This window comes from Prionailurus bengalensis, chromosome A1 (assembly GCF_016509475.1).
Source record: "Prionailurus bengalensis isolate Pbe53 chromosome A1, Fcat_Pben_1.1_paternal_pri, whole genome shotgun sequence".
In the NCBI taxonomy this organism is placed as follows: domain Eukaryota; kingdom Metazoa; phylum Chordata; class Mammalia; order Carnivora; family Felidae; genus Prionailurus; species Prionailurus bengalensis.
Window position 1 is genome coordinate 181527585 of NC_057343.1, and position 27533 is coordinate 181555117.

The window sequence follows — 27533 nt, forward strand, 5'->3', positions numbered from 1 at the left end:
TAATTATAAATAAGATCATCTTTATTCCCAATATATGAGAAACAGGTAAAGCAGGACTGTTACTTTCTATGTTCAAAGGTTTTTAAAGTGGCTGAATTAATAGTAGGTTCATTGTGCAAAAATTTCAGTTATATTTTAGGTCTCACAACCCCCTTTCAGATAGGAATGGTCACTGATGTTCAGGAAAGTAATCACCAGTTGATGGAGAAAAGCGGAAAAGCTGGGAAATATATTCCGATGTGGTCAAATCCAAACCCGGTTTTTTCTCTGTTACAGCAAAGTTCTGATCTTTAGTCTTTGGAAGACTTCTATGTGCTAAATGCCACAAACCTCGCCATACTGTCTCAGTTCCAATCAGACCATGTAAGAACATAAACAAATCTGCAAACTCACTTGTCCACTGTCCACTACATAGATAATCATATCTGCTTTTTCCTCAAATAGTCTTTGTTTAATAGCAGCCAGGTCAGATGTATCATAAGTGTAACCTCCATCTGATTTTACTATGGTTAATGGTACAGAACATCCTGGGACAAACACAATCTTTCTGCCATCATCCACTTGCACAAATCCTAGGAAAGAAATCTTCATTAATAATGTTAAAAGAACCCTGAAGGAATATAAAGTATGAGCCATTATAAGATATTTACCAGAGAGCTCAAGAAATCACATTTTATTTTCTATGACCTACTAGGAGTCTGGGAAAATAGCTATTGTCTGGGCAGCACATGATTTCCTCAGGGCAGAGGTGAGATACCTGGCAGTTTTCTGGATTCTCACTACATTTGGCTCCTAAAAACGTCCTTAAAATTTTATTACCTTAAAAGTATAATCCCTAGGCCACAGATTGTGATTAATAAATACCATTTCCCACTCAAGGAGCCAGGCTTTCTTGGAGATACGAGATTGGCTGATTCTAGATCTAAGGCAGGAAATGTACAATAATCCTAGAATGTTGTGTACCTGAAAGCAAGTAAACTAGCAAAGACTAGAGAGACCGTAGGGCTCAAGAAAAAGACAAAAAATAGGAAAGCCAATTTGAGGAAGCTACCATTAGCCAAAAAATGAGACAGTGATTATTAAAAGGTATAATAAAGGCAAATGATTTCAAAATGTAGAATGGAATAAACCCCATTTATAATAATGCTAAAAACAACTCAGTTGTATCTGGATCATGCTAAGAAACTAATTTATTATTCTGAAATTGATAATTGAAAAGAATCAAGCATTTACACTACTTATCTTGAACTGTACTTCAGGATAACCAAAATAATTATGAGGCATCATTCTACAAAGGAGAATTCAAGGTAACAGAGAAAGAACAACAGAATACTACCATTTTTCAACCTGTAATGAAGTAATGCATCAAAATCACGATAGCTGCTAAAAACAACAGGGAAGAGGCTAACAGGGAAATCTGTGGCTAGATCAGGCTGACAACACCTGAGCCCACTAATCCATCTTAACCTAAAGAGAGCCAACCTGACATTATTGGAATGCTTGCAAATAAACAAAACAAAACAAAAAAAAAAACAAAAAACAAAAAAAGAAAACCTAAACCAGAATTTAATCAAGCCATGGGGCGCCTTTATTGGCTCAGTTGGCTAAGCGTCGACTCTTGGTTTTGGACATGTTCTTGTGTTTTGGGAGTTTGGGCCCCATATCTGCACTGACAGTGCAGAGCCTGCTTGGGATTCCCTCTCTCTCTCTCTCACAAAATAAATAAACAAACTTAAAAGAAAGAAACAAACAAACAATTTAATCAAGCCTCTTTAGAAGACACAGATGGAGGAACTGTTAAATATTATATGGGAAATACTCTTAGACAAATGGCCCAGTTTCTTCAATAACAAAAGAGAAAAATGGGGGGTGGGAGGCCCTTTGGCTATACAGAATGTAAGATATATATTAAACAAACATAATGTGCAGACTGAAAAAAAAGCTATTGATTGAAAAAGAGAATGTTGTGTCCACTTTGACCTATTTGAAAATTTCCATAATGAAGTTAAAAAAAAGTAAAGTGCCTACCTCTATCTTCGAATTCCTTTACAATATCATTCATCCTATCTTGATAGAAGGACTCCCCCCTCTCTATTAAAGAGATGTCCAATGCATCATAGATTTTATTAAACTCTAGGAAAAAAATTTCACCAAATAAAATGTCTAAGAATTTAAACAAACAGGAGACATGCATTTAACATTAAAATATATTATTTAACTACAACATCTGGAAGGTTAAATTTAATCACATTAAAAATGTATGGTATAGAACATTATATATATACTGCCATTTTGAAAACGTGGAAAGAATATGGAAAGACACTCATCAAAATAATAGTCAGTGGAACTGTAATTTTTATTTTCTTTTTCCTTGCCCACATTTTGTTCTACAAGAAACATGTACTTCTTGTATAACTTTTAAAACTCTACCTTTATAAAATGTAAATGCAAAGAAAAAGAACTTTCCTCTTTGGAGATCTAATATTTACTGAATTTTCTTATAGTTTTTCCTAAATTGTTCCATCTACCTGTCTAGCCATGCATCAGTGATGCAAATACTACCTATGGCAGCATTATAAAACATTTTACAAACTAGTGCTGCAAAATAGCTATCACTACCATTCTTTTTTGGCTATTCTTATCCATATATTCTTCAAAGTGACCTTAAAATTACTTTGTCAAGCTTGAAAACCTGAAATTGTTTGCGAACTTTTCCCAATTAATTTTTTCTCCTAAGGAAGTTAAAATCTGCAGTTGCCTATCTTAATATACTTTCTTAATAGCTGTTTCAGTGTCAGAAAATATTTGAAGAAAAAAATCCATTTGGCAGTCTTTGAAAGTTTAACACGTCATTAAAGGTCAATTGAGTAAAAGACTCAAGAAAACTACATACAATATATCTTTTGGATGAAATGAACAAAGCCAAGAACTCACCTTGGCGGGAGACATCACAGATAAGCTTCCAAGCTTTTATAATATCTGGATTTTTACTCTGGAGCAGAACTACACATTGGTATGCTCGCTTCTTAAATTCCTCCTCGGTATCAAATCTTTTCTTGGATTCCTGTGTTTAAAAAAAAAAAAAAAAAAGTAATGTTAAAAGAGCCAGCTTTGTATTTCTAGATACAGAGTGTTTCTAAAACAAAAACACCAAAAGTGAGGAAGTGGAAATTTACAACACCTGGACAGAAACAGAACAGATGCTCTCAACAGCCAACAGTACAGTTACAAATCAATGTGCCAAAGAGCCCTATTATTTCTTTGAAATAATTTTTCTTGAAAATACAAAATTCTCACCACAGTGCTACCTCCACTTTTCCAAGTCATAAAATCATTCTTCACAGCAATGGTTTAAGAGTAATAAAGAATAGCTAACAGATGGGCTGAATTTTCCGTGCTCCATTTTCCATCCTGGATGTGGTTCTGAATGAGTAATTACTTTTTTTGTAATTAAAAATAAAACTGCTGTCATAGTTTTATTTCTATTTTGAAAGAAACACATTTACTATTAAAAAAAAAAAATTGTCTATCCCACCCCAACCTAAACAGGGATAATGCTTTGGTGCATAACTCTAGACATTTCTTTGCAAATACATGCCTATGTGTTTTAAAAAGCCTGACTATATATGGCTTTTCTTTTACTGTGCCTTTTGAATTTAGCCTCATTATATCCAGAACACAAAATTCCAATAGATTATAACATTAGTTATGTAATTTACCAGTCTCACATCGGTAAATATTTTGTTTTCAATTTTTTCATTAGAAAATACTGAGACACATCCTATAAAACAAAGCAAAAACACACGAATATTTTTGTTTTACTTTTAATGTTTACTTTTTGTCATAGTAATCCTGTTCTTGGGAAGTTGTCTATCGTAAGAAAATAATTTTAAAAAGAGAAAAAACTTCTATGTTCAAAAGTTGTTTACTGAATGGATAAAAGTACTCCAAAAACACCCCAACAATGGGGATTAACATAAATTTTAGCACATCAATCCAACAAAAAAATATAGTAACACAAAAGAGCTGATAATGAAATGCAAAACATTAATACAAAAATTGTATTACATTCACAAATGGTGTAATAAATGTCTGTATATGGACATCACAAAGTCAAAGAAAGTTGACTACAGTAATTTAAAATTACGGTTTATAAAAACCTAATTGTCTTCTAAAAACTATTTTTACCTACACTTTAACATTTTCAACATACCAAATTGAGAAAAGCATCAAGAAAACTTCAAATACTGGGGTGCTTGGGGGGCTCAGTTGGTTAAGTGTCTGACTCTTGATCTCAGCTCAGGTCATGACCTCACAGTTTGAGTTTAAGTCCCACATCGGGCTCTGCACTGACAGCACAGAGCTTGCTTGGGCTTCTGTCTCCCTCACTCTCTGTCTTTCCTCTGCCTGTGCACATGCACGCACACTCTCTCAAAAATAAACATTAAGAAAAAGGCAGGGTAATGTGAGTAATGTGGTTGAATTCAACTTTAAAAAAAAAATTTTTTTTTTAATGTTTATTTATTTTTGAGACAGAGTGAGACAGACCATGGGTGGGGGAGGGCCAGAGACAGGGGGACACAGAATCCGAAGCAGGCTCCAGGCTCTGAGCTGTCAGCACAGAGCCTGACGCAGGGCTCAAACCATGAACTGTGAGAACGTGACCTGAGCCGAAGTCGGACGCCCAACCGACTGAGCCACCCAGGTGCTCCAAGAATTCAATTTTTAACATACACTGATTCAAAAAGCAAAGATGGTGTGTTAAGGGGCAGGGAGTTTACTTTTAACTCCACGGTAGCTTCAAATACTATTCAGAACTCCCTAAAGAAAAGTAGTAATTATTATTAATGTAAACATGAAAATATTTTAACAATAAATGATATCTAACCTTATAAAAGGCTTGTAGATCCCCAATTGGAGGTGAAATTGTTAGGTAATCTGGAAATTTATCTTGAAGGTGAGCGATGAGCATGCCAAACTGGGTCCCCCAGTCTCCCACATGGTTTAACCTAGTATCAGTCAGAATACAAAATCATTTGAAAATGAAAACCATGCTTAAATTAGACAAACTATATTCCATTAGGAACCACTAACATTGAAGTGCCAGTACATCACATTTAGCAACATCTTGTTTACTCAGTTGTCTCAACTGGTCTGCAAGCTCCAGGGGAGGCTGCACATAGCAGGCCTCTAGGATTCGGTAAATGAAGTTCCTACTGATGGATTATGATCCGTTGTGTAATTAACTGAGACACAGACAGGTGAGCCAGCTGCTGATCATTACAATTTTATGAAAATTTAATTTCTCAACCAATTATCTTAGTGTAATTTAGATCAGTGGTTCTCAAATGTCAGTGGACAAAATTCTTCAAAATGTGTCAATCCAATCATTTTACATCCCTCACTGTTTTTCACTAATCTCAAATCACCAGATAATCTCATAAATGGATTATAAAAATAGTCTTCTGGGGCGCCTGGGTGGCTCAGTTGGTTAAGCGTCTGACTTTGGTTCAGGTCATGATCTCGCGGTTTGTGAGTTCAAGCCCTGTGCCAGGCTCTGTGGTGACAGCTCAGAGCCTGGAGCATGTTCCCAATTCTGTCTCCCTTTCTCTCTGCCCCTCCCCCACTCACACTCTGTCTCTCTCAAAAACAAATAACCATTATTAAAAACAATTTTTTTAAAATAGTTTTCTAACCTACATTTCTGCCTTCTTTGCCTAGCTTCTTCACAGAAGTCAGACTAATCTTTATTTGGATTACACTGCTCTCCTAATTATGACTCTCAAGAGCTTCCCATTATACTTTATAAAATCCTAATTTCTTACCATGGCCCACAGGCCCAGGATCTCTTTCTTGCCTACCTCTCCCCCTACTAGACTATAACCCCTTGGATACAGGAGGTACTCAAGAAGATCTGTGGAATGAATGGGGAGCTTTTTCCTTGGTTCCACTCCCAGAGTCTAAAAGTTATCAGTTCAGAGGGTCCCAAGACACAATTTAAAAAGCCCACTGGGTGATTAGAAGCAGAACTGGGGCGCCTGGGTGGTTCAGTTGGTTAAGCGTCCAACTCTTGATACTGGCTCAGGTTACGATCTCACAGTTGGTGGGAATAAGCCCTGTATTGGGCTCTATGCTAAAAACATGGAGTCTGCTTGGGATTCTCTCTCTGCCCCTCCCCTCCTGGTTCTCTTTGTCTCAAAATAAATTAAAAAAAAAAAAGAAAAGAAAAAAAAAGAATCATACTTATAAATCAGTCATTTAGTCAAAGATTCTTTCTCAAGCAACATTTTTCATACCTTAGCACATCATATCCTGCAAATTCAAAGAGGCGGGACATACTCTCTCCTATGATAGTTGACCTGAGATGGCCTACATGCATCTCTTTAGCTATGTTGGGAGAGGAGAAATCAACTATAACCTGAAACAGACAATAAAATAGATTTTAGACAATAATATTGTACTATTATTATGTAATGTGATAAATACAGATACAAAGGCAATTATGTTAAAATACATACGTGTACCAAAGTAATACCTCATACATCTTAAATTTTCACATCATGACAAATACTTCAATTAAAAATTTTAAAGGGGTACAAGACATTTTATTCTAACATTTATTAATAACATTTAATTGTAAACTCAGACATAAATAGTAGCTTGGGTTGTAATTCAAGGGTGTTAGGTTCTGGTGAATCTACTTGTCCATTTTTAATTGAAAAGGAATAAAATTTATTTATATAAATAATCCATCCCTTATTTCAGCCAAACCTCAGCTGGCTACCCCAAATGCCTTGTGGAACAATGTGAAAAGAAAAACCATATAATAAACAAGACCCAGGAGAAAGGCTATTTCCATTATGTTCATAATCTCAAATATTAATGATTAAATCTCAATAGAAAAAGTGGAAACTGGTCACAGCACTTCGCATTCACTTTAAGGTATTAACATATCAACTGAAAACTATATATACCTTTTTATTCTCTCCAAGGGGAGGTAGTTGAACCCCATTCACCAGGAGATTGGTTAACTGTTGTGATACATAGTCCTTCCTTAAGTGGACATTAATAAAACCTAATGAATGGTAAGAGGAGAGAAAAAAAAAATCAGATCGTTTTCCTGTCTTGAATGATTGTTCACTCCCAAAGACTTTGTCAATTTCATTTATGCTGGCTCCAAAGTGCTGATCTGGCTCTGGCAAAACTCTTTTAAGAATTCCAACACCACCTGAGGCCCTCTTGGAAGCTCCCTGTTTCAGTATCTATTTCAAACATTACCACTCTCCTGAAAGCTTCCTACTTACTCCTGGGCCCCTTTATTCTCAGTACATGATTTGTTCATCTATTAACAGAAAATTGAGGGCCCTTTCGTCCCAGACTTATCTGCCATTATCCATCTCCTTTTTGCTAATGAAACACTAAGTCACAGGGAGGTAAAATAACTCATCCAAGATCCAGCAGCTAAGTCGAGACTAAAACATCAGTTTCCTAACTCTCAGTCCAAGGTGTTCTTACCACTTTGTTAGGTATACAGGTTTTAACCCTATACTTATATTTAAAATGGTTCTTTATTTCAAAGAAGACCCAACATCAGTACAACCACTTAAGAAGGGTAACACTGTCATACCAGGACCAGCAATTTCAACTTTTTCAACACATTCATTGTCTGGGAGGTGTTTGGTAATGTTTTCGGCAATTTCTCTTGGATTAACTTTCTGTTCCTTGGTTTTGAGCATCTATAACACAATATAAAATGATTCATTACACAAGTTCCAGAAATTTACTCAGAAATACACAACTGATAAAGCATGAGATGCATGACATTAAGACCCATCAAAAGGCAGAAGCAAAGAAGTCCAATGACTTGTATATAATCTTGAACACAGACAGATTAAAGCATCAAGCCATCAACAGTGCCAAGAGGAATACAAAAGTGCCCAAACCACATGATCTCCATTTCAAAATGAGCTGCCACAGACATCTAGAACTCTTTTATGAAGACATAACAAAGTCTTTAGTTATGATGCCTGTTTCCAGGATATTTACATTTTGAATTTTCAAATCAGGAAAGTGTGCAATAATCAAACCTGGAAAATAAAATAGTACCCTTATAAACTTAACCCCAATGTAGACATATAAAAATTACTTAGAAAAAAAAATCTGGATTTTAAAAACCCTTCCTACTTAACAAAGAAAGGAAAACAAAAAGTCTCAAACCAGGGGCAATTAACCACAAATACATCAGACAATGCAGCTATTAAAAATAGGGAATTCCTCTAACTGAAAATGAAATATGTAAGCCCATCTCAAAGACACCAGAGCTGCATCAAATTATTTGATGGGAACACTGGTTGGTGAATGTAACTTTTAATCCTTCACCTTTCAACACTCATTAGTAACACACAGCAATCCTGGACACAACAGGAAGGAAGTACCAATGCAAGAGTATCAACTACTAGCCTTAAATATTGAAAATACACATAAAATTGAACTGAATATTCAAATTTGTGGTTTTAAAATTAAAAACATACTTCCCCTATTCTCAAGTTTTTCTGAACTGTGGAAAATGTTCTTTTCACTGAGAATATAATTTGCTATTATTTATGTAAATAATAATGATGCCAATTAATGCTTAAGAAAATAAAATCACCAAGAATGCTTTGTAATAACACAATCACCTGTGAGATACCCATGGCACTATTACACTGATAGTCCCCAAACTTGGGCTGTTGACTTGGTGTCACTATCAGAGGAGGATTTTCCAGATCTGGATATGCAGCCTTAATGGCGCAACCAAAGACCTCTTGCAGTCGGCTATTGATGTTAATCATATTTTTAGTTGGTCTGGTTCTTTCTGCTTGAAGACTCTGTAAGAAAAGAATGAAAATATCAAACCATCATACAAAATGTTCCCAAATATTTTGAGAAACCTTCAGATGTCCTGAGAAGGTAACAGACACTTTGCAATGTTCTCATATCTGGGACATGCTGAAAAACGTTAATAGGACAACCATGCAGTGTTTCTAAGTCAGAGCATGTGACCAAAGTGACCCAGGGAAAGAAGGTAAGGTGCATGGGTGTCCACACAGTACTTTATTCATCTATGGCTTGTTCTTTTCTTTTCTTTGTGTACCTTGTGTTCAGTTGCCATTACTTAGTAGGGTAAAGTATTTGTGGAAGAACTAATGTGCCCTTCCTCCCATTACACTGACAGCATTCTATTATTTACACATTAGAGTTAATGTGCATGATGGAAATGTGTATTAGAATACACTGTACTTGGGGCGCCTGGCTTGCTCAGTTGGTGGCATGTGACTCTTGATCTCCAGGTTGTAAGTTTGAGCTCCATGTTGGGTGTAGAGATTAAAACAAACAAACAAACAAAAAAAAAGGAATAGACTGTACTTCTTTTGTATGTTTTTCCTCATATCTTCTGCCACGTATTAGACATTTAATACTTTTGAATTGAAATGAATACAGAAATGAGTACACATCAGAATGAATGAGGTAATTAGAAAGGTGAAGTATCTGGGGGAAAGACTCCGTGGAAAAGAAACATGATCTTAGAAGACTCCAAACAGAGTGATTTCAAGCAGAATAGATCACAAGCCGGTGATAAAAACACTTCATAGGAGTCAGGTGGGCAGAGTCTAAGATAAATGAAAAGAATCTAATGCCAGTGTAGTCTGGCTGGAATAGTATACACACACAGGAGAACAATTATAGTGGTGAGATCATCCTCCAGGATGTGTCATCAGCAGACCTGAGAGTCAGGCCAAGAAATTTAAACCTCAACTAAAGCAAGCTCAGTTTTTTGATAAAACTGATAAACACTACTAGATCAGTGGAAAGAAACCAAATATGGCACTGTAAAATATAAAAATAAAATTGTAAAACAACCAACTTAGGGCAGAGAAGGACTATGGATATATTCTATATTTTCTTTTGATAGAGAATTATTTAAAAAGATGATTTTTAAAAAAAGGCAACAGCATAAATTGTTTAAAAAATGTCTCAACTCTACTCAAAGCCTATGTCAAGCTGGCCAAATATTTAGGATGAAACATTTCAGAGGGCCCTGGAAGGACAAGGCTACACCAACTTCTCCATTACTTGCACCAACAACTTAGTCCTAACTGGTCTAATGCAGGGAAAAAGACAGGATTTCTTTCCTCACATCTCCAAATTCCTCATGGCATACTTTCTGAATCTTTGATAATAGTTTTCTTTTTTTAAAAAAGGTATAATAACTCAAACTGTAGAATGAAAAACAACCCAGAATACTTACCCTTCGAAGGATATTTAGTCGATACTTTAATTTTAAATTTTCTTCTCGCAACTGTTCCAAATTTGGAGAAACTTCTAAACCGCCGCAGTTTTTTAACCGATCAATTTCAGCAGTCAGAGACTTAATCTCTTTTTCCTATGAAGGAAAAGGCAGTTCATTCAGTCCAGTATGATTGATGACATCCATAATGTGATGGACTGTCCCTAAACTTATTTCTTTTCCTCTCTTCAGCAGGGCATGGTAGAGGTGATGGGAATGAAGGGCCTTCCCTTTGATAAGTTGTGATTTTTCCTCCTTGATGCTTTTGATTACATTAGCACATTATCCTGTATATGAAAGAATCAAGTGTGTATGTTGGAGAAGAGGAACAGGAGTGTTAAGCATATAATGGGATAAGTCTTACATCCTGTCTGTGTCTTTGGTCTCAATAAACCACTCTGATTTAGTGACAGTACCAGTTAAGTTCAAGGGTGGCCAAATTGACTTTATTCCCAAATCTTAGGACTTTAGGGCTCCTTTAAAAAGAAACTTTTTGTCACATTTAAAATAGCTCCAGTGTCTGCCTTTTGTCCTTTCTTAGACAAAGTAACTTCCTAATTTTTCCCTTAATTTCCCTTGTCTTATGTCCTAGACCAGGCTTTTTACTCTAATACCTAAACCTAAAAACATGCAAATTCAGAAGGAAATAAATAAAGCTTCCAACCTAACAGAACTACTAAGGAGGAGATTCCTTACCTGAAATTTGATAATGTTTACCAGAAGATAACTACAGCAAAACAAGTTGCCATAATGAGCATATACTATGTTTCATGCACTGAGCTAAACATTTTTCAGAAACTATCTCTGGGGCACCTGGGTGGCTCAGTTGGTTAAGCATCTGACTCTTGACTCTGGCTGAGGTCCTCATCCCAGGTTGGTGGGATGGAGCTCTGCGCAGGGCGCTGCCCTGGGCCTGCTGAAGATTCTCTCCAGGTGCCTGGGTAGCTCAGTTGGTTGAGTGTGGGACTCTGGCTCAGGTTATGATCTCACGGTTCATGAGTTCAAGCCCCACATTGGGCTCTTCGCTGATATGGTAGCTCAGAGCCTGCTTCAGATTCTGTCTCCCTCTCTTTGCCCTTCCCCCACTTTCTCCCACTCTCTCAAAAATAAACATCAAAAAAAATTCTCTCTGCCCCACTCGCACTCTCTAAAACAAACAAATCATCTGTATAATTCTTCATAACAACCCAAAGGTAAGGTACTTATACCCCCATATTGACAAAGAATACATGGCTCAGAACCAGAAAGAACCTGACATTTTGCTCCACGAACTTGTATTCTGTGATCGCTGGTTTAGCATAAAACAGTTCCTGAGATTTGATGAAAGTACTTAAACCACTTTCTTACTACCCTTCCCTACCTGAGCATAAAAGGTTATGGAAATGTCTCACTTTCACTTTTATAAGCTGTGACTGTTCTTCCCCCAGGAATACTGAAGGCTGAGACCAAATTAACCACTCTTTGGGCATTTTAGGAATCCTCTCGCTCAGTATCATAGGGAGAACGGCGGCTGAGTTGCGAACCAGGATCAAGGGCTGCTGCTTTTATTCCACTTACCCCCTCTGCCTGACCCTCCCCCCCCACCCTGCATCCCGAGAGAGCACGTGTGTGTGCGGGAAAGGAGGGGCACAGTGGGAAAGTAGGAGCACTTGTACTGAACACGCTAAGCTCCAGCACACCAAAGACGCTGGTTTGGGGGGCTCTAGGAGAGGGCAAGGACCTCTACACCGGGGGTGCTGGTTCGGGAGGCCACTGTCATAAGGGCCTTGGAAGGATGGGTTCTTCCTCTCCCACGCCCGAGAAACATCTCTGGGAAGGTGTTTGCTTCGTATCTAGCACAGGCCCGGATGTCCGGACACCCTTGCCCACGTCTGAGGGGACCAGAGTGGTTCCGCATCACCGAAGCTGTCCCGACGCTGTTCGGGCAGGAGCTAGTCCTTCCCCTCCAGGCCTTTCTACTAGTCCTATGTGGTCCTACCTGCTGCAGCAGTCTCGCGGAGCACTGAGCCACCAAACCTTCCATCCTCCCGTCAGCTACAATCACTCCAAGTGGCCGGAAGCGGAAACGAACATTTCCTCCCGGAAGCGGAAACCCTCCTTCCCGCGCCACGCTTTGCTGTTGACTGTGTGCCGCCACCTCTGCTGCCACCTGGTGGGATGCAGGCGACACTCCGGGAACAACAAGTGGAGAAATGCTGGCTGTTGCCTTTGGATTCCTATGTTGGTGCAGGGGCAGAGAAATTGAGAGGAACTGGGCAAGAGCTGCTCTGTGCTTCGATTAATTTAGACAAAGACACGTTCCTCTCTCAAGGGCATCAGTTTTCCCTTCTGTGAAATGGGAACATAATGAACACAATCCATTCATTTATTCAACAAGTATTTATTTTGCACTTTAACATGGGGGACACTATTCCAGGCACTAGAACACAAGCTGGAAATAAGACAAGGTCCTCAAGAGATATGCTAGACAAAAAAGTAAACTCCCGCAGATAGTTTTAATTGGCAGGAAAGTGTTAAAAGACAAAATTCAAGAAAGTCTGAAGATCTAATTGACTTTATTAAGTGATGCATGAATGAGACAGGTCCTATCTAAAATGAAGGAGAGATCCAAAGGGCTACAGAAAAAGAAAAGTTTTTAAAGATAGGACAAAGAAATCATAAACAGGAAAAATGATTATTTGGGGTGAGGTCACCTTCCTTTAGAGATGAAAGGGTCTTAGTAGGTGGGTTACATCATCTGCCTTTGGGAGATGGAGAGGACCCATGTGACAGATTGATTATCTTATTGGTTCTGACCAGAACATTTCTAAGCAGTTAAGAATATATTTCTGCTAGAAGTTGAATGTGCAATTAGGTTAGGTATTTAGCTCCGGTTTGGCGATTTGTCCTAAGTGACACCATTTGCGGCCTGTGGCTTTTTTTTTTTTTTTTTTTTTTAACAAAGATAATGTGATAGAGTTACTCAGGGCAGGAAAGACCTGTCATTTGAGTTAAAATTTTAAACAGCTAACCTGGAACTTAAATGCTGAGAGGACAGGGACATGAATGGGAATGTTCATTCTTCCCTATGGCCCCAGTACTTAGAGCAGCGGTCTCTAAACTTTTTGCTTCTGTGTCTCATAAAAGGTGTTTAAAAATTCATTCTCCAATAAAGGTTAAAAAAATTTTTTTTATGTTTATTTATTTTTGAGAGAGAGACATAGTGTGAGCAGGAGAGGGGCAGAGAGAGAAGGAGACACAGAATCCAAAGCAGGCTTCAGGCACTGAGCTGTCAGCACAGAGCCTGACACGGGGCTCAAACTCACAAACTGTGAGATCATGACCTGAGCCAAAGTTGGATGCTCAACTGACTGAGCCACCCAGGTTCCCCTCCAATAAAGATTTTTAAAAGTTGACATCTGAAAACGCTTGTCACAACTTTATTTTCTTTTTAAGATTTTATTTTTAAGGTAATCTCTGCACCCAACATAGGGTTCGAACTCACAACCCCAAGATCAAGAGTCACATGCCTTACCAACTGAACCATCCAGGTGCTCCTGTCACAACTTTCAATAGTGGTAATGGCGTATTTTCTGGCATGATGTTTCCTGTATAAGTGTTCTCAATGTATTGTCATCAAACCTGTAGAGCTGCATATTTAGCCCGTCCAGAATGTTACCATATTAATTGGCAAAGCCAGTCCTCTGTCAAATCAAATAATTCAAATCATATCAGGTGAAGTTCTGGGGCGATGGGGGGTTTGTGGGGTCTGGAGCCAATGGCCAAGAAAGAATTCTTGAAGACGTCTTTGGTGCATAAGGGATTTTATTAAACCACAGGGACAGAATCCGCGGGCAGAAAGAACTGCACTGGGGTTGTGGGGGTTGAGCATTTTATGGAGTCAGGGGAGACAAAGTCAAGAGGGGAGATAAAGTCAAGAGGGAGTTTCCAAAGAGATTTTCACATGCCCAAGACTTACTGGAAGCCTAGGCTATTGTCAAGCTATGGTTGTTTTTTTTCCCTCTAGCAAGGCATTAACATCGAGACAGTAGGGAATTCCTGGACTGGAGGCTGTTGATGGGATTGCCTTTTTCTGGTAAACTGGTGGAGACTTATCAGTTTAACCATTTGTTTTGTGTCCTTTCTTGTTTTGGGGTAGCCAAAGTGTTCAGGGAATATCACACATGTCCCACCTGGGAGAGGGGGGGTGTGCTAGCTTGTGTTTTGCCCTCAGCCTGCCTCACAATCCCTCATCAATATTTACTTAATGTTTTTAACTTATAAGTTTACCTTTACTTTTATTTTTTAAAAGAATTTTTAAATGTTTATTTATTTTTGAGAGAGAGAGAGAGAGAGAGAGAGAAAGAGCATGGAGGCAGAGAGAGAGGGAGACAGGATCTGAAGCAGGCTTTGTGCTGTCAGTGCAGAACCCAATGTGGGACTCGAATCCACAGAATGTAGATCATGACCTGAGCTGAAGTTGGATGCTCAACCGACTGAGCCACCCAGCCACCCCTATTTTCTTTTAAACAAAATAAAAGTGAATACGTGTTCTCATGACATCTTGTTTCTAAATTCTAAGAGGGAAAGATGAACTCATGGAGGAATGAGTTGGTGGATTGACAAATGGATGAACGGATCTCCACCTTCAATATAAAGCAGAAAGTAAGGGCTATCTTTTAATGGAGCATCTTTTGCTTGGGGCTTAAGGCTTTGCCTTCAGGAGAAATACATTCTGGAAGTGTGCCCTGTTCAGCTCCTTTTCCACCAAGAGCAAAGGGAGAGGTGTTATGCCTTTTCTTGTGGACAGGAGAGTATACAAAAAAAAGTTGGGTAACTGAATTTGTAGGCAAATAAGTTTTAGGAAAGACAATATGAAAACTCAAGATCTTTAGATGGATTTCCTTGATGTATACAGGTCCACAGTCCCCTTGGAATGTCTTCCTTGGAATGCACCTCAAGGTGCATATTGCCCATTTTGAAAGACCCTTCTTCTGGAGTGGTGCTTGTCACAGGGCATTGCCCAAAAACTGTTTCCTAATTGAATGAATAGGAAGGTTCAAAGCAGAGAAGTGTCCAATGCAAATGACCTGAGGTAGGAGCTAAATGTATCTGAAAACAGAAAAGAGAGGGATCGGGTGTGAGCCAAGTGGAGAAATTGGCAAAAGTGAAGCATATAGGAATTTCTAAATCAGAGCCAGCATTTTAAATTTTATTCTAAGCACAATGGAAGCCATTAGAGGGTTTGGATAAGTACTGGAAGAGTATAAGTTTTTGTCTTCCAAAGGGGGTGTTATGGGCTGAATTGCATTCCCCCCAGTTCATGTCAAAATCCTAACCCCTAATGCCTCAGAATGTGACTGTGTTACTACGGCATCTCTCCGATGGGATAGGGCCCCTGAATGCGGGTGGGGACAGGTGATGCAGGAGGTGAGAGTTCACCAGAGGCAGAACAAAGGTGATAGAAGTTTATCGAATATAACACAAGGGAGTGGTGGGCAGGACAGCAGAGGAGAGATGGTCTGCAATGAGGCAGTGGGTCAGTGGGGGGGGGGCTGTATTTAAAGGGAGAAGGTGAGAAAGTATGAGAATGTATGGGATTTTACCTTTTGTGGTAACTGTACCTGGTTGTAAGTAACCCATTGGTCAGTTAAGGCCTATGGATATTTTGAGTTGGGTCCCCTAAAGGGCCTGTGTGTATTCAGCCTGGTGGTTGCTGTGGGCCTTTTTGCCTTGATCAAGTTTCCATTGCTGAAGCCTGTTGTCTAAAAGCAGCCTCTCCAGTTACCTATCCATTGACCATAGCCACTAACTCAGGAAACAAAAGGGGGAACCCTTGGCCAACTACTCCATCCTGGAGAATCCCACGGGGGCTGGACAAAAAAAAAAAAAAAAAAAAAAAAAAAAAAAAGCACAGTTTAGCTCCTGGCTGGGTTTTCCAACACTGTTGCCTAACACAACTCAGAAAAACTCATTGCAAGAGAAGCCTGTAGCTCTGAAGATGAGGGTTTGGAAAAGAGAAAAGAAGAATTTGGGACACCTGGCTGGCTCAGTCGGTAAAGCATGCAACTCTTGATCTCAGGGTTGTGAGTTCAAGCCCCACACTGGGTGTAGAGATTACTTTAAAAAAAAAAAAAAGGAGAAATTTATTTTGGGTATTAGCAGCAGAGGGAGGTGGAAGGCTCAAGCCTTAACAACCAACCTCTTCACCTATAAGATGGACACCTAAAGTTTGATAGGAAGAGGTTTCAGGGATACATGCAAGACAGCAGGTAGGGAGCACATGATCATGAGTGAGGGGCAGTATGTGTTCAGTGCCTGATTATGGGCAGGGAAGGGGATGGAATGTGATCCTCTAAGCATTCCATTACTATCAGGGCTTTTATGGCCTGGAATAATCTGGTCATTGGGAATTATGGCTGGAATAATCTGGTCATTGTAAAACATCTTTGTCAATGCCTCAAGAAAGTGCTATAAGGGGATGCCTGCATGGCTCAGTCTGTTGTGTCCGACTCTTGATTTCGGCTCAGATATGATCTCTCGGTCATGAGATCCAGCCCCTCCTTGGGCGTGGGGGCTCCAAGCTGGGTGTGGAGCCTGCTTAAGATTCTCTCTCCCTCTCTTTCTCTCTCTTTCTCTTTCTCTCTCTCTCACCCTCTGCCCCTCCCCTGTTGACACATAGCTTGCACACACTCTCAAAAAAAATTGTAAGAAATAAGCACAATAGGTTCTAGTTAGAGCATGAGTTAAGAGGTCTTGTCCATTTATGGTTTTAACTGTTGGGGTCTATAATTGAGCAAGAGGAATCACTGACAACTGTGTTTGGAGAGAGGGTCGGTAAAGAGGTAATAAAGTTAAAATGAGGTCATGAGAGTGGGGCCTAATCCAATCTGATACATGTCCTTATAGAAGGAAATTAGGACACACACACACACACACACACACACACACCCCATCACCACCAGGTGAAGACAAGGGAGAAGAATGCCATTTACAAACCAAAGAGAAAGGCCTCAGAAAACACTGGCCTTGCCTGCCGACACATCGATGTCAGTCTTCCAGTCTCTAGAAGTATAAGAAAATAAATTTCTGGTATGTAAGCTCCCCAGTCTGTGCTACTTTCTATGGTTGTCCTAGCAAATGGATACAGGAGACTTTGGAAGTCCAATCCTTTCTTGGGCACCTGGGTGGCTCAGTCAGTCAGTGAAGTGTCTGACTCTTGATTTTGGCTCAGGTCATGATCTCACAGTTGTGAGATCAAGCCTTCAGTAGGGCTTACACTGAGTGTGGAGCCTGTTTGGGATTTTCCCTCCCTCTCTCCCTGACCCTCCCCCATTTGATCTCTCTCTGTCTCTCTCTCAAAATAAATACATATTTTTAAAAATGTAAAGGAAGTCCAATGCCAGGTCCTATGGGAATTAGTGGCAGTACCTACAGAACCATCTTGGTGGCCAGGATGCAGTAACATCTCTAGGTTACTGCTGGTAAGTTAAGGTGCACAGGTTTTTCTGCCTTGTTTTGTGTAACAAAGGCAATAGCTAAGTGGTGTCTCAGAAGCCAAAAAAGAACCCCAGGCCTTAGGTTTCATCTCCAGATTCCCATGTTCCAAGTCAGAAATTGCTGGTGACACTTGCAAGTTCTCCATTTGTTTGGAATCGGTCCTCAGCCCTCGTTCCTGGGGCTTGCAGGTTCAGTTCTTTCCACACTTCTCAGATTATTAGTGTGGCTCAGAGAAAACAAAAGCCCTAGCCAAAAGAAGTGGGATTCTTTAAATCCAGAGAGGTGAGCCTGCCACCTTCGGGCACACTTGCCCATTTTCTAAGAACTATAGTCTCAGGAGTTGCAAATATCTAGTAAAATGGCAATGTCTTACTAAATCAACCTACAATTATAATGACCATGATGGGGACCAGTCCAATTAGATAAGATCATTTGTGTACTTGAAAGCAAGCGTTCCCAAGTTAAACACAATGGGAACTAATTGCATGCAGAAGCCTCCAGAAGGTTTCAAATATCCAAAATAGCTTCATTGAGAGATTCCTTGCAAAAGGATAATGACAAATTAAGGAGAGGAAAGGTACCAAGAAGTGGGGCCTATGAGACTGACATATAAGACTGATATAATTCCTCCCTGCTCCCTTCTATCCTTTACTGGAGTGCTCATTCTAGTAATCCTCTGAATTGCCTTTCTACTTGAAGACACTTATTAAAACCATTACCTTTTAAAATAAGGCCACCTGAGGCTACAGGCAATCCTTTTCAGGTATCTTTCTTTCACTCCTTGGTCACAGGCCAAAAGAATTTCTTAAATCCAGGGAAGATCCTTGCAAGTTTTTGTAAATAGATTACCTTCTGAACCCGGTAGAGAGAGAGGAAAAGAAAATTTCACATCATCTTATCCTTTTCAAATCCAACCTAATTGGTTATTGATCCTTTCTCCTCACTGATAGCAATTGCCTTCTTGTTTGTCTCACTTTACATCCTAAGGACTTGTCTTTCTGTCTGCCTGGGACATGCAGGTTGTTGGTCCTTTCTCTGGCTCTATTTGGGAGTGACTCCAGATCTTGGGACAAGAGTATCTTTTGCACCCTCTTTGAGGACAACTCTTGGGGCCCTGAAGTTATTTAATACTACAAGAAATATTTACGGTTTTTCCTGGCTGAATCCTGACAGGAATTTCTTTAGGCCTTCAACCCTAAGCTAAATGTACCCAGAGGGAAATGAAAGTATGGTACCAGAGGTGAGAGTGTGTGTGTGTGTGTGTGTGTGTGTGAGTCCTTGATGTCATTTAGGTGGCAACCCAATTCTTTGCAGAATCACCAACAGCTGTCCTTACTTTACACATCTAGTCTTTGTAGGACCAGAGGTGTGTTTCCAAAGACAACTGAAAGTTCACCAATCTTTTTTACTAATCCCCAAATTTCCCCTATTTATTTCAAAAGGATTGTAAGTATTATAAAAACTCTGGCTTTAAGGGGAAAATGTCTTAGGAAGAGTTTGCTTACCACCACCATCCCGCCTAGTGCCTTTGAGATATAAATGTTGTACCCAGGGGCACCTGGGGGGATCAGTTGGTTGAGCATCTGACTTTGGCTCAGGTCATGATCTTGAGGTTTGTGAGCTCGAGCCCCACATCGGGCTTGCTGTTGTCAGCCTGACAGTGCAGAGCCGGCTTCAGATCCTCTGTCCCCCTCTCACTGCCCCCAACCCCTGCTTGCGCTCTCCACAAAATAAATAAATAAATGTTGTACCCAGAGTCTTCCAGAACTCTTATCTAAACCATCTCTTTGATATGCAAACTTCAAGGGGGGGGTAATTCTTTTTTTTTTTTAATTTTAATGTTTTTTAAAAAACGTTTTTTAATTTAGTTTTGAGTGAGAGAGAAAGAGAGGGTGTCAGCAGGGGAGGGGCAGAGAGGGAAACACAGAATCTGAAGTAGGCTCCAGGCTCTGAGCTGTCAGCACAGAGCCTGATGCAGGGCTCAAACCCACAAACCTGTGAGATCATGACCTGAGCTGAAGTTGGATGCTTAACTGACTGAGCCACCAGGCACCCCTGGAGGTGGGTAATTCTTATCAAAAGAAAAAAGGGTGCAGCAGGGAGGTGGGGTTATTTGGAACTTGACTTGTCAAGGACAAGTACAAACCTTTAAGTGTCTTTTCCACAAATATTTTATAAAGTTTGACCCATCTGGACAGTCAACTTAATCTATTCCATCTGCCAGAAAACAAGCTTAAATCTAACTTATAACTCTTTTGTATTATTGTATCTATTTTATGGCAGTCATTTAGCCATCCTGATGTCCCTGTAGCATGGTGACAGTCTGCTCCTGAATCAGAGAGCTTGTGGTAGGTAAACAGGGGCTGTAAATTAAACAGTTGGGGGTAATGGAGAGCCCAAGATGGTTCTTCCCAGCTACCTGACAAACCCCATTTTTCAGTTTTTGCATTCCTTCACCCACCACAGTATATTTAAGATGACTCAAATTATGAATAGACATTGGTGGGGAGACTTCTATTCTTCATTGCAAGAGCCTGCAATGTCTGATCAGTCAGACCCATAATCCTGGAAAAGCTATTTTTATTTCCAGTAGCCTCTGACCTCCTCCCTCTGGACTCTTTGAACATCTGCAGCTGGCCTTCATTCAGCTGCTACTTAGTATGGGCTATCAATATGCTCTTGTTGTATGTGTGTCTTCTGGATGGGTTGGGGTATTCATAATGGCAAAGATAATGTTAGGGAATCTATTTCTCACTTAGGGTATATCCTCCATAATCTCCAGTGATTGAGGCATCCACTTCACTGAACAACTCATATGAGCTCTTTTTTTTAATGTTTATTTGATTTTTAGAGAAAGAGAGCAAGAGAGCACGCATAAGAGGTAGGGGCAGAGAAAGGGAGACCAAGGATCTGAAGCAGGCTCCACCCGGACAGTAGAGAGTCCGGTGTGGGGCTCGAACCCACCAACTACAAGATTGTGACCTGAGCCGAAGTCGTACTTTTAACAGACTGAGCCACCCAGGTGCCCCAACTAATCATATGACCTTTAATGAAAGTCTCACAAACTTTTGGAATTAACACTGTTTTATCATCCTCAGTCATTAGACATGGTTGAGAGAACTAATTGGTGTTACCAAGCTATTGGAGATGCTAACTCAGAAAATGAATGTGGAAACCCCTGGCACTGTTACACCTGGTCCATCCTGGGGAGTCCCAAAGTGGCTGGACAAATCATAAGCACACCTCCGGGCTGGGTTTGTCAACACTGTTGCCAAACAAAACTCAGATAAACCAACTCATTGCAAGAAAAGCCAATAACTCAAAAGACTGGAGTTTGGAAAAGAGAAAGGGAGAAATTTATTTTGGGTGCCGGCAGCTGGGGGAGGTAGCAAGTTCAAGCATTAACAACCAACCTCTCTCTTGACAAGATGGACACCTAAAGTTTTATAGGAAGAGGTTCAGGGGATACATGCAAGAGAGAAAGTAGGGAGCACATGATCATGGGTAGAGCTCAGTATGTATTCAGCCTGTGATCATGGGCAGGGATGTGGTCTTCTAGGCATTCCATTGTTATCAGGGCTTTTCTGGTCTGGTGATTGGAATGTTCCAGTCATTGCAAAGCCTCAAGAGTGCTAGATAAGGAATAACTATTGGGGTCTATAGTTGAGTAAGAGGGCTCGCTGACAGTGGGATCCTCAAACTTAAAATTTCTAAACTTGCCAAAACTACTGGACATTCCTGGCCCAAGGTATTGCCTTTGGTCTTGCTGACTGTTTGAAGTTCCCCATTCTGGAAACATAAACTCACTCCACATGACAGTCACTAGCAGACCAATGTCTACTGACTGGCATAACAACTTTCTGCTGATCCCTTGTTTCATGCTAGTATGACCAGCTACTGGAAGTCTCAAATGTCTTATGCTCAAGCCTATCATCAACAGGTTAGAAGAAACCTTCCTAGATCCCAATTCAAAGCATCCTGTTGGTCATGAAAAAGGACTGTAACTACCTTCATTTTGACCTCAAACTTTCTAATTGATTAAGTTCTTTCTAGCTTATTTGTTAACTTGGGCAAAAGACCCTGCAGGCGAAGCATCCCATGAAAGGACTGAAAATACCCCCTCAAGCAATAAAGACTGCTCTGAGCCAGCAGGACCCTGCCAGTGATCAACTTGACCTTCACTGCCCACCTGCACACACCACCAACCTTTGTTCTACATTTTCTTTATATAAGCCTGGAAGTATTTTCAGCACTTTGGAGACAGTCTTTGAGACATTAGCCCTCTGTCTTCCCGGTGTTGGTCTCCCTGAAATAAATTCCTTACTTGTTTTTACTGTGTCTCATCTCTCTGCCTTCAGATTTTGTTAGCAGAGAGCAGCCGGACCTGGTCTGTTTGGGACCCCTGTAGCCAGGTGCTCTGGCAGCCCTGCACCCCTGCTACAAGTCACAGTCTTAAGCTTGGTGACTGCATATTCTAGAAACATATCAGAGGAAGATGGCTCTCGGGCCGTGAGAAGGTACCTTACCAAGTGCTCCTGACTACTGACCTTGCTGGAGACCTCCACATCAACCTGACGAAAAAGGAAGTAGCTGACATTGAGGATGAGAAAGGAAGTAGCTTACATCGAGGTAGGCTATTTCCATCCAAGACTCTGGATCAAGATTTCATACTTTAAGTGAACATGAAACCTTTCTTCTTTCCCTTCCCCTCCCTTCCCTCCCCTCTCCCTCCCTCCCCTCCCCTCCCCTCCCCTCCCCTCTCCTCTCCTCTGACATTCTCTTAGGAAAATAACACCCTCATCTGTATTTTCCACACCATCGCTAAGGGGGGCAGGTAACCTGGAATTTGGAATGACCTTTTATTTCTGGATGGAAGAAAATCTAGCTGCCCCTAATTTTTCACAAGCAAAATAAGAGATCTCATCAGTCGACTCTCCTGAATTTACAATGTTGAGTTAGAAAGGACCCAGCAGGAGGCTTTCAGGATTCAGGATTCACTCCTTTTGGCAGGTCCCCATTTCCCTGGTTAGGCATAAATGAAAATGAGGCTTTCATCAGGAACTTCTTAATTCTTAAAATCATTGCAGAATCTGCTACTAAAGCTATAGCTGCCCAACAAAGATTCTTAGGCTCTCTGGCCAGTGGTTTTTTGTTTCTGTTTTTTTTTTTTTTTTTTTTTTTTTTTTTTTTTTTGACAGGAGAATAGCTCTTGATTATCTTTTAGCTGAGAAAGGAGGTGTCTGTGCTGTGGCTAACACCACCTGCTGTATCTGGGTTAACACTTCTGGGGGAGCTGAAACTCAGTTGCTTGAGATCACTGAGCAAGCCACTTGGTTTAAAAGGCTGACTCCTGTAATGAGGTCTTTCTGTGATTGGTTTGGGTCTTGGGGACTATGACTCCAAATATTAGGAACTATCCTTATAATCTTCCTGGTGCATTATATTCTCTCAAAAGTTTTAAATGCATGTTTGTAGCCACTAACTATCAAACAGATGATCTCCCTGAGACTGGGACACTGGAAAAGCAATGAGAATGACTGGTTTAGGATTATAAGCCTGGAGTTGTGATCTAAGAGTATCACAGGGTTAAGCAAAAAACATCATGACCTATGGATACCACACAAAGGGAACAAGAGAAACTTATGTAAGAGCTTCAGAGTAGCAGCTGACAGTGGCCCAAATACCTTCAGTTTTAATCACGGCTCTCAGGCTGAGCGTATGATCAAAAGGGGGGAATTGTTAAAAAGAAAACCACAAACCCTAAATGGCATCACTTAAGCCAAGTTACCAAGTCTAGACTTAATACCTAACCTAATTGCAGTTTCAGACTCCTCCAGAAATGTAGTCTTAACAGGTCTGTCAGGAATTTTCTGGCCAGCATCAGTGAGGTAATCAGCCACATGAACCTCCCTATCCTCCAAAGGAAAAGGAGATAATTTGCACCTAAGGCTCCATGCCTTCCCCAAAGGTAAGGTGATCTTGCCTGAAACATTCCTTTTCTTTTTCTTCATCTTTTTTTGTAAGTTTATTTATTTATTTTGAGAGAGAGAGAGAGAGACAAGAGAGAGAGAAAGAATCCCAAGCAGGCTCCACGCTGCCAGCACAGAGCTGGACGTGGGGCTCAAACTCATGAACTGAGAGATCATGACCCAAGCTGACACCAAGAGTCAGATACTTAACAGACTGAGCCACCCAGGTGCCCGGAAACAATCCTTTTCTTTTGGTAATAACTTCTTGCCCTGCCCTTCTTCCCATAAAAACCTTTCAATTTATAGAACTCCACAGAGCTCTCTGGTACTTGTTGGATGGGATGCCATGGATTCATGAATCACTTAATAAAGCCAATTAGACCCTCAAATTCATGCAGTTGAATTTTGTTTAACAAGTTCAATTATTTAAAGTGGAAGCCACTAGTTTAACTATTAATCATGGATTCCAGGAGATGAGGGTAACTTTTATCTTATGTCCTTCTGTAGCACTTGAGTTTTTTTTTTTTTTTACCATGTATGCTGCTTATTTACATAATAATAGTAAACAATTTTTAATGTTCATTTATTTTTGAAAGAGAGAGAGAGGCAAAGAGAGAGGGGGACAGAGAATCCCAAGCAGGCTCCACACTGTCAGCACAGAGTCCAAGGAGGGGCTCGATCTCGGGAATTGTGAGATCATGACCTGAGCTGAAATCAAGAGTTGGACACTCAACTGAGCCACTGAAGTAACCTTATTTTTTTTTTAATTTTTTAAACATTTATTTATTATTGAAAGAGAGAGTCAGAGTGTGAGCAGGGGAGGGGCAGAGGAAGAGGGAAACACAGAATCTGAAGCAGGCTCCAGGCTCTAAGCTGTCAGCACAGAGCCCGACATGGGGCTCGAACTCACAAACCGCGAGATCATGACCTGAGCCGAAGTTGGATGCTTAACTGACTGAGCCACCCAGGCGTCCCTGAAGTATCCTTATTTTTTATTTTTAAAAAATTTCTTTAAGAGCACAGGTGAGCAGGGGAGCGGGGCAGAGGGAGAGAGAGAGACAGAGAGAGAGAGAGAGAGAGAGAGAGAGAGAGAGAGAGAAGAATTAAGAAAGCTCTATGCTCAGGGAAGAGCCTAATGCTGGGCTCGATCCTCTGATTCTGGGATCATGAACTGAGCTGAAATCAAGAGTGGGGTGCTCAACCGACTGAGCCACCCAGGCAGCCCTAGAAAACAAATTCCAAACTTAAAAAAAAAAAAAAAAAGGCACCAAGCTCCCATGCTGAGGCTCTAGGTGAGGGCAAGCCCTCTTTGTTACCCTAGTGGTAATGAAAACTCTCCCTGCAGAATGACTTCTACAGAGAGGGAATGGGACTGAGACAAGGCCCTGACCTAGGAGGAGGTAAGTCTTCCCCATCCCATCAGAAAGCGTCTTTGTCCCCTCCCTGCTATTGGAGAGATAGTCAGTCCCTGCTTCTCCTTCCCGCTGATCTGTCATTTGTCTGGGCCCAGTGTCACACCAGCCTTTGCACTCAGGTAGGAGGAAGCCAGAGAAAGTTTGGGAGGCTTGGACAGTGGCAGTTTTCCCATAACCTCCCCCCAGCTTGTTAAGGCACCCTTGGGACCCTGAGGGTTAAAGGGCAGTGGTGGGCACAGCTCAGACCCAGACAGCCCCCTTCCCCTGCCATGTTGCTTCCTTCCTTCACTCCCTTACTTGTTCAACAGTCACTGTTAACTAGGATGCAACGGGAAGTTTCTCAAACAAGAGGGCTGAGAAGGATCAGCAGAAGGGAGGGAAGGAAGGTACAAAGCAGGGAAGAAATGTGTTTTGTTTTGCAGAACCAACAGTTCCAGCCAAGGAGACACCCAACTATTGTTTCACCTGATAGCCCCTTGCTAGGTCCCTCTCATCTGATAGGCCCTACAGGAACCAGTTTGAGCTGGATTGGAGCCAAGGACATGCCCAAAAGCCCCCCTGAGTGGACCTCAAGTTACATTTAGCTCATTATAATACTAAGATTTCTTTCTGTGGGCAGTTTTCTGCCTTTTTGAACACACAACGTGTGTTCTAGCATGTTGACGTGCTAGGCGTGTGCCATTGAACTAAAGTGCTTATGCAAGCTCCCTGCTCCTACCCACCCCCACAATACATGGAATAAAAGCTTCCTGTACTAAGCCCATGGGGGAGACAGTCAGTGCTTTGAGAGCTACCTCCCTGTCTCCTTGCTTGTAACAAGTGATCAAAGTTGTTTGCTTGGGTTGTGTTCAATTTGATGCACCCCAAGCAGCAAACCCCTTGAGTTTGGTGACATCACCAGCACCCATAGCTCAGAACTGGGCATCCAGGGACACAGATGAATTAGACATAATCTGTGCTCACAAGCAGCTGACCATCATTGGGAGAGAACTCACATTAAAAAATATTAAGAAAAGGAAGACGTGTGTGGGTTGTTGATGGAGGTGGCAGTGAGGCCTGGGTGGTAGGTGATGAGGAAGTGTTTCTAAAGGTGATGTTTGGGCTGGGTATGGGATGAGGAGGGACATTCCAGGTGGAAAGAAGCCAAGTTGAAGGATAGGGCTCTGGGGTCAACATTCCCTTTAGACTTCTGGGTCTGAACTTGGAGGGTAAGAGGAATGGGTTCTGGGGGATGGGGATGGCAAGGTTACTGTCACTATTTCTAGAGCCCTGCTACAGAATCAGAATGCAGTGATCTGTGTTGTCTTCCTCCCAATGGGAGATGGCTCAGATGTGGGGGCTGGCACCAACACTGAGGTCGGGCCTTGACCTAGGAGGAGGGGATATTGCTGCTGTGGCTGCTTTCTGCTGCCTCTTGCATTTTCAACTAGATCAGTAAATCTTGAGTATGGATGAGGGAAGGGAGGGGTTTATTAGAATTTCCAGATGAAGCAAATGTATTAGAAAAAAGCAGATTCCAGGGGCACCTGGGTGGCTCAGTCAGTTAAGCATCCGACTTCAGCTCAAGCCATGATCTCACAGTTTGTGAGTTTGAGCCCCATGTAGGGCTCTGTGCTGACAGCTCAGAGCCTGGAGCCTGCTTTAGATTCTGTGTCTCTCTGTCTCTCTGCCCCTTCCCTGCTCATGCTCTGTCTCTCTCTCTCTCAAAAATAAACATTAAATAAAATTAAAAAGCAGATTGAAAATAGTGATTTTGTATTGCGGGAGGTACCATTGTTTTAGTAATAAACATTAGAGTAGATATAAGCTTTTCAAAAGGGCAGAGGATTACACAGAAGATACAATGGTAATTAGCAAAGGGCATTAGGACTTAGGGGAACATCAGGATGAGGTAGATGTGGAAGGAATAAGAAATGCTGCTCCAGCAGCACCCAGGTGGACCTCGTGTATCAGCCTGACCAGGCAGCTCTTACTGAGGCCACCAGATGGAAGCAGGGATAGAGACAATTCAAAATGGTCCCTGAACATCACTGTCCCTTTCTCTTAGCTACCAAGAGCTCAGTTTATTGCTGGAAAGCCATAGCTCCTGGGCCTGCTTTCTTTACCTGTAAAATGGGAGACTGTGCAAGGTGACCCTTTAGAACTATTCTAGATACATTAACTCAGTCTTTCCCAATTGTGTTTCCGTCATCAGTATTTTTGACATTTCTTTGTTCCACTGTATTAATGATATCTTTTTCTTTAAATTGATTTACTTTAACTTACTTATACCCATCTGAAGAAGCAGTAATAGCTTTGAATTCATGGGTTTGATGTGCATGTTGAAGTGAAATTATAAGAAAA

General features: G+C 40.9%; 1 protein-coding gene across 1 annotated transcript in view; it reads right to left on the minus strand.

Annotated features, from left to right (window-relative positions):
- Positions 1-27177, minus strand: part of RARS1 (arginyl-tRNA synthetase 1) — a 39171-nt gene extending 11994 nt beyond the window's left edge. Inside the window, exons 1-11 of the mRNA XM_043596294.1 lie at positions 27173-27177; positions 12306-12361; positions 10289-10423; positions 8679-8867; positions 7628-7736; positions 6975-7075; positions 6297-6418; positions 4889-5009; positions 2935-3064; positions 2029-2133; positions 394-572 (exon numbers count right to left, since the gene is read on the minus strand). Of these exons, the coding sequence (XP_043452229.1) occupies positions 394-572; positions 2029-2133; positions 2935-3064; positions 4889-5009; positions 6297-6418; positions 6975-7075; positions 7628-7736; positions 8679-8867; positions 10289-10423; positions 12306-12350 (1236 nt within the window). The 5' untranslated portion in view covers positions 12351-12361; positions 27173-27177. The remainder of the gene's footprint in view (positions 1-393; positions 573-2028; positions 2134-2934; positions 3065-4888; positions 5010-6296; positions 6419-6974; positions 7076-7627; positions 7737-8678; positions 8868-10288; positions 10424-12305; positions 12362-27172) is intronic.
- Positions 27178-27533: the final 356 nt, after the last annotated feature.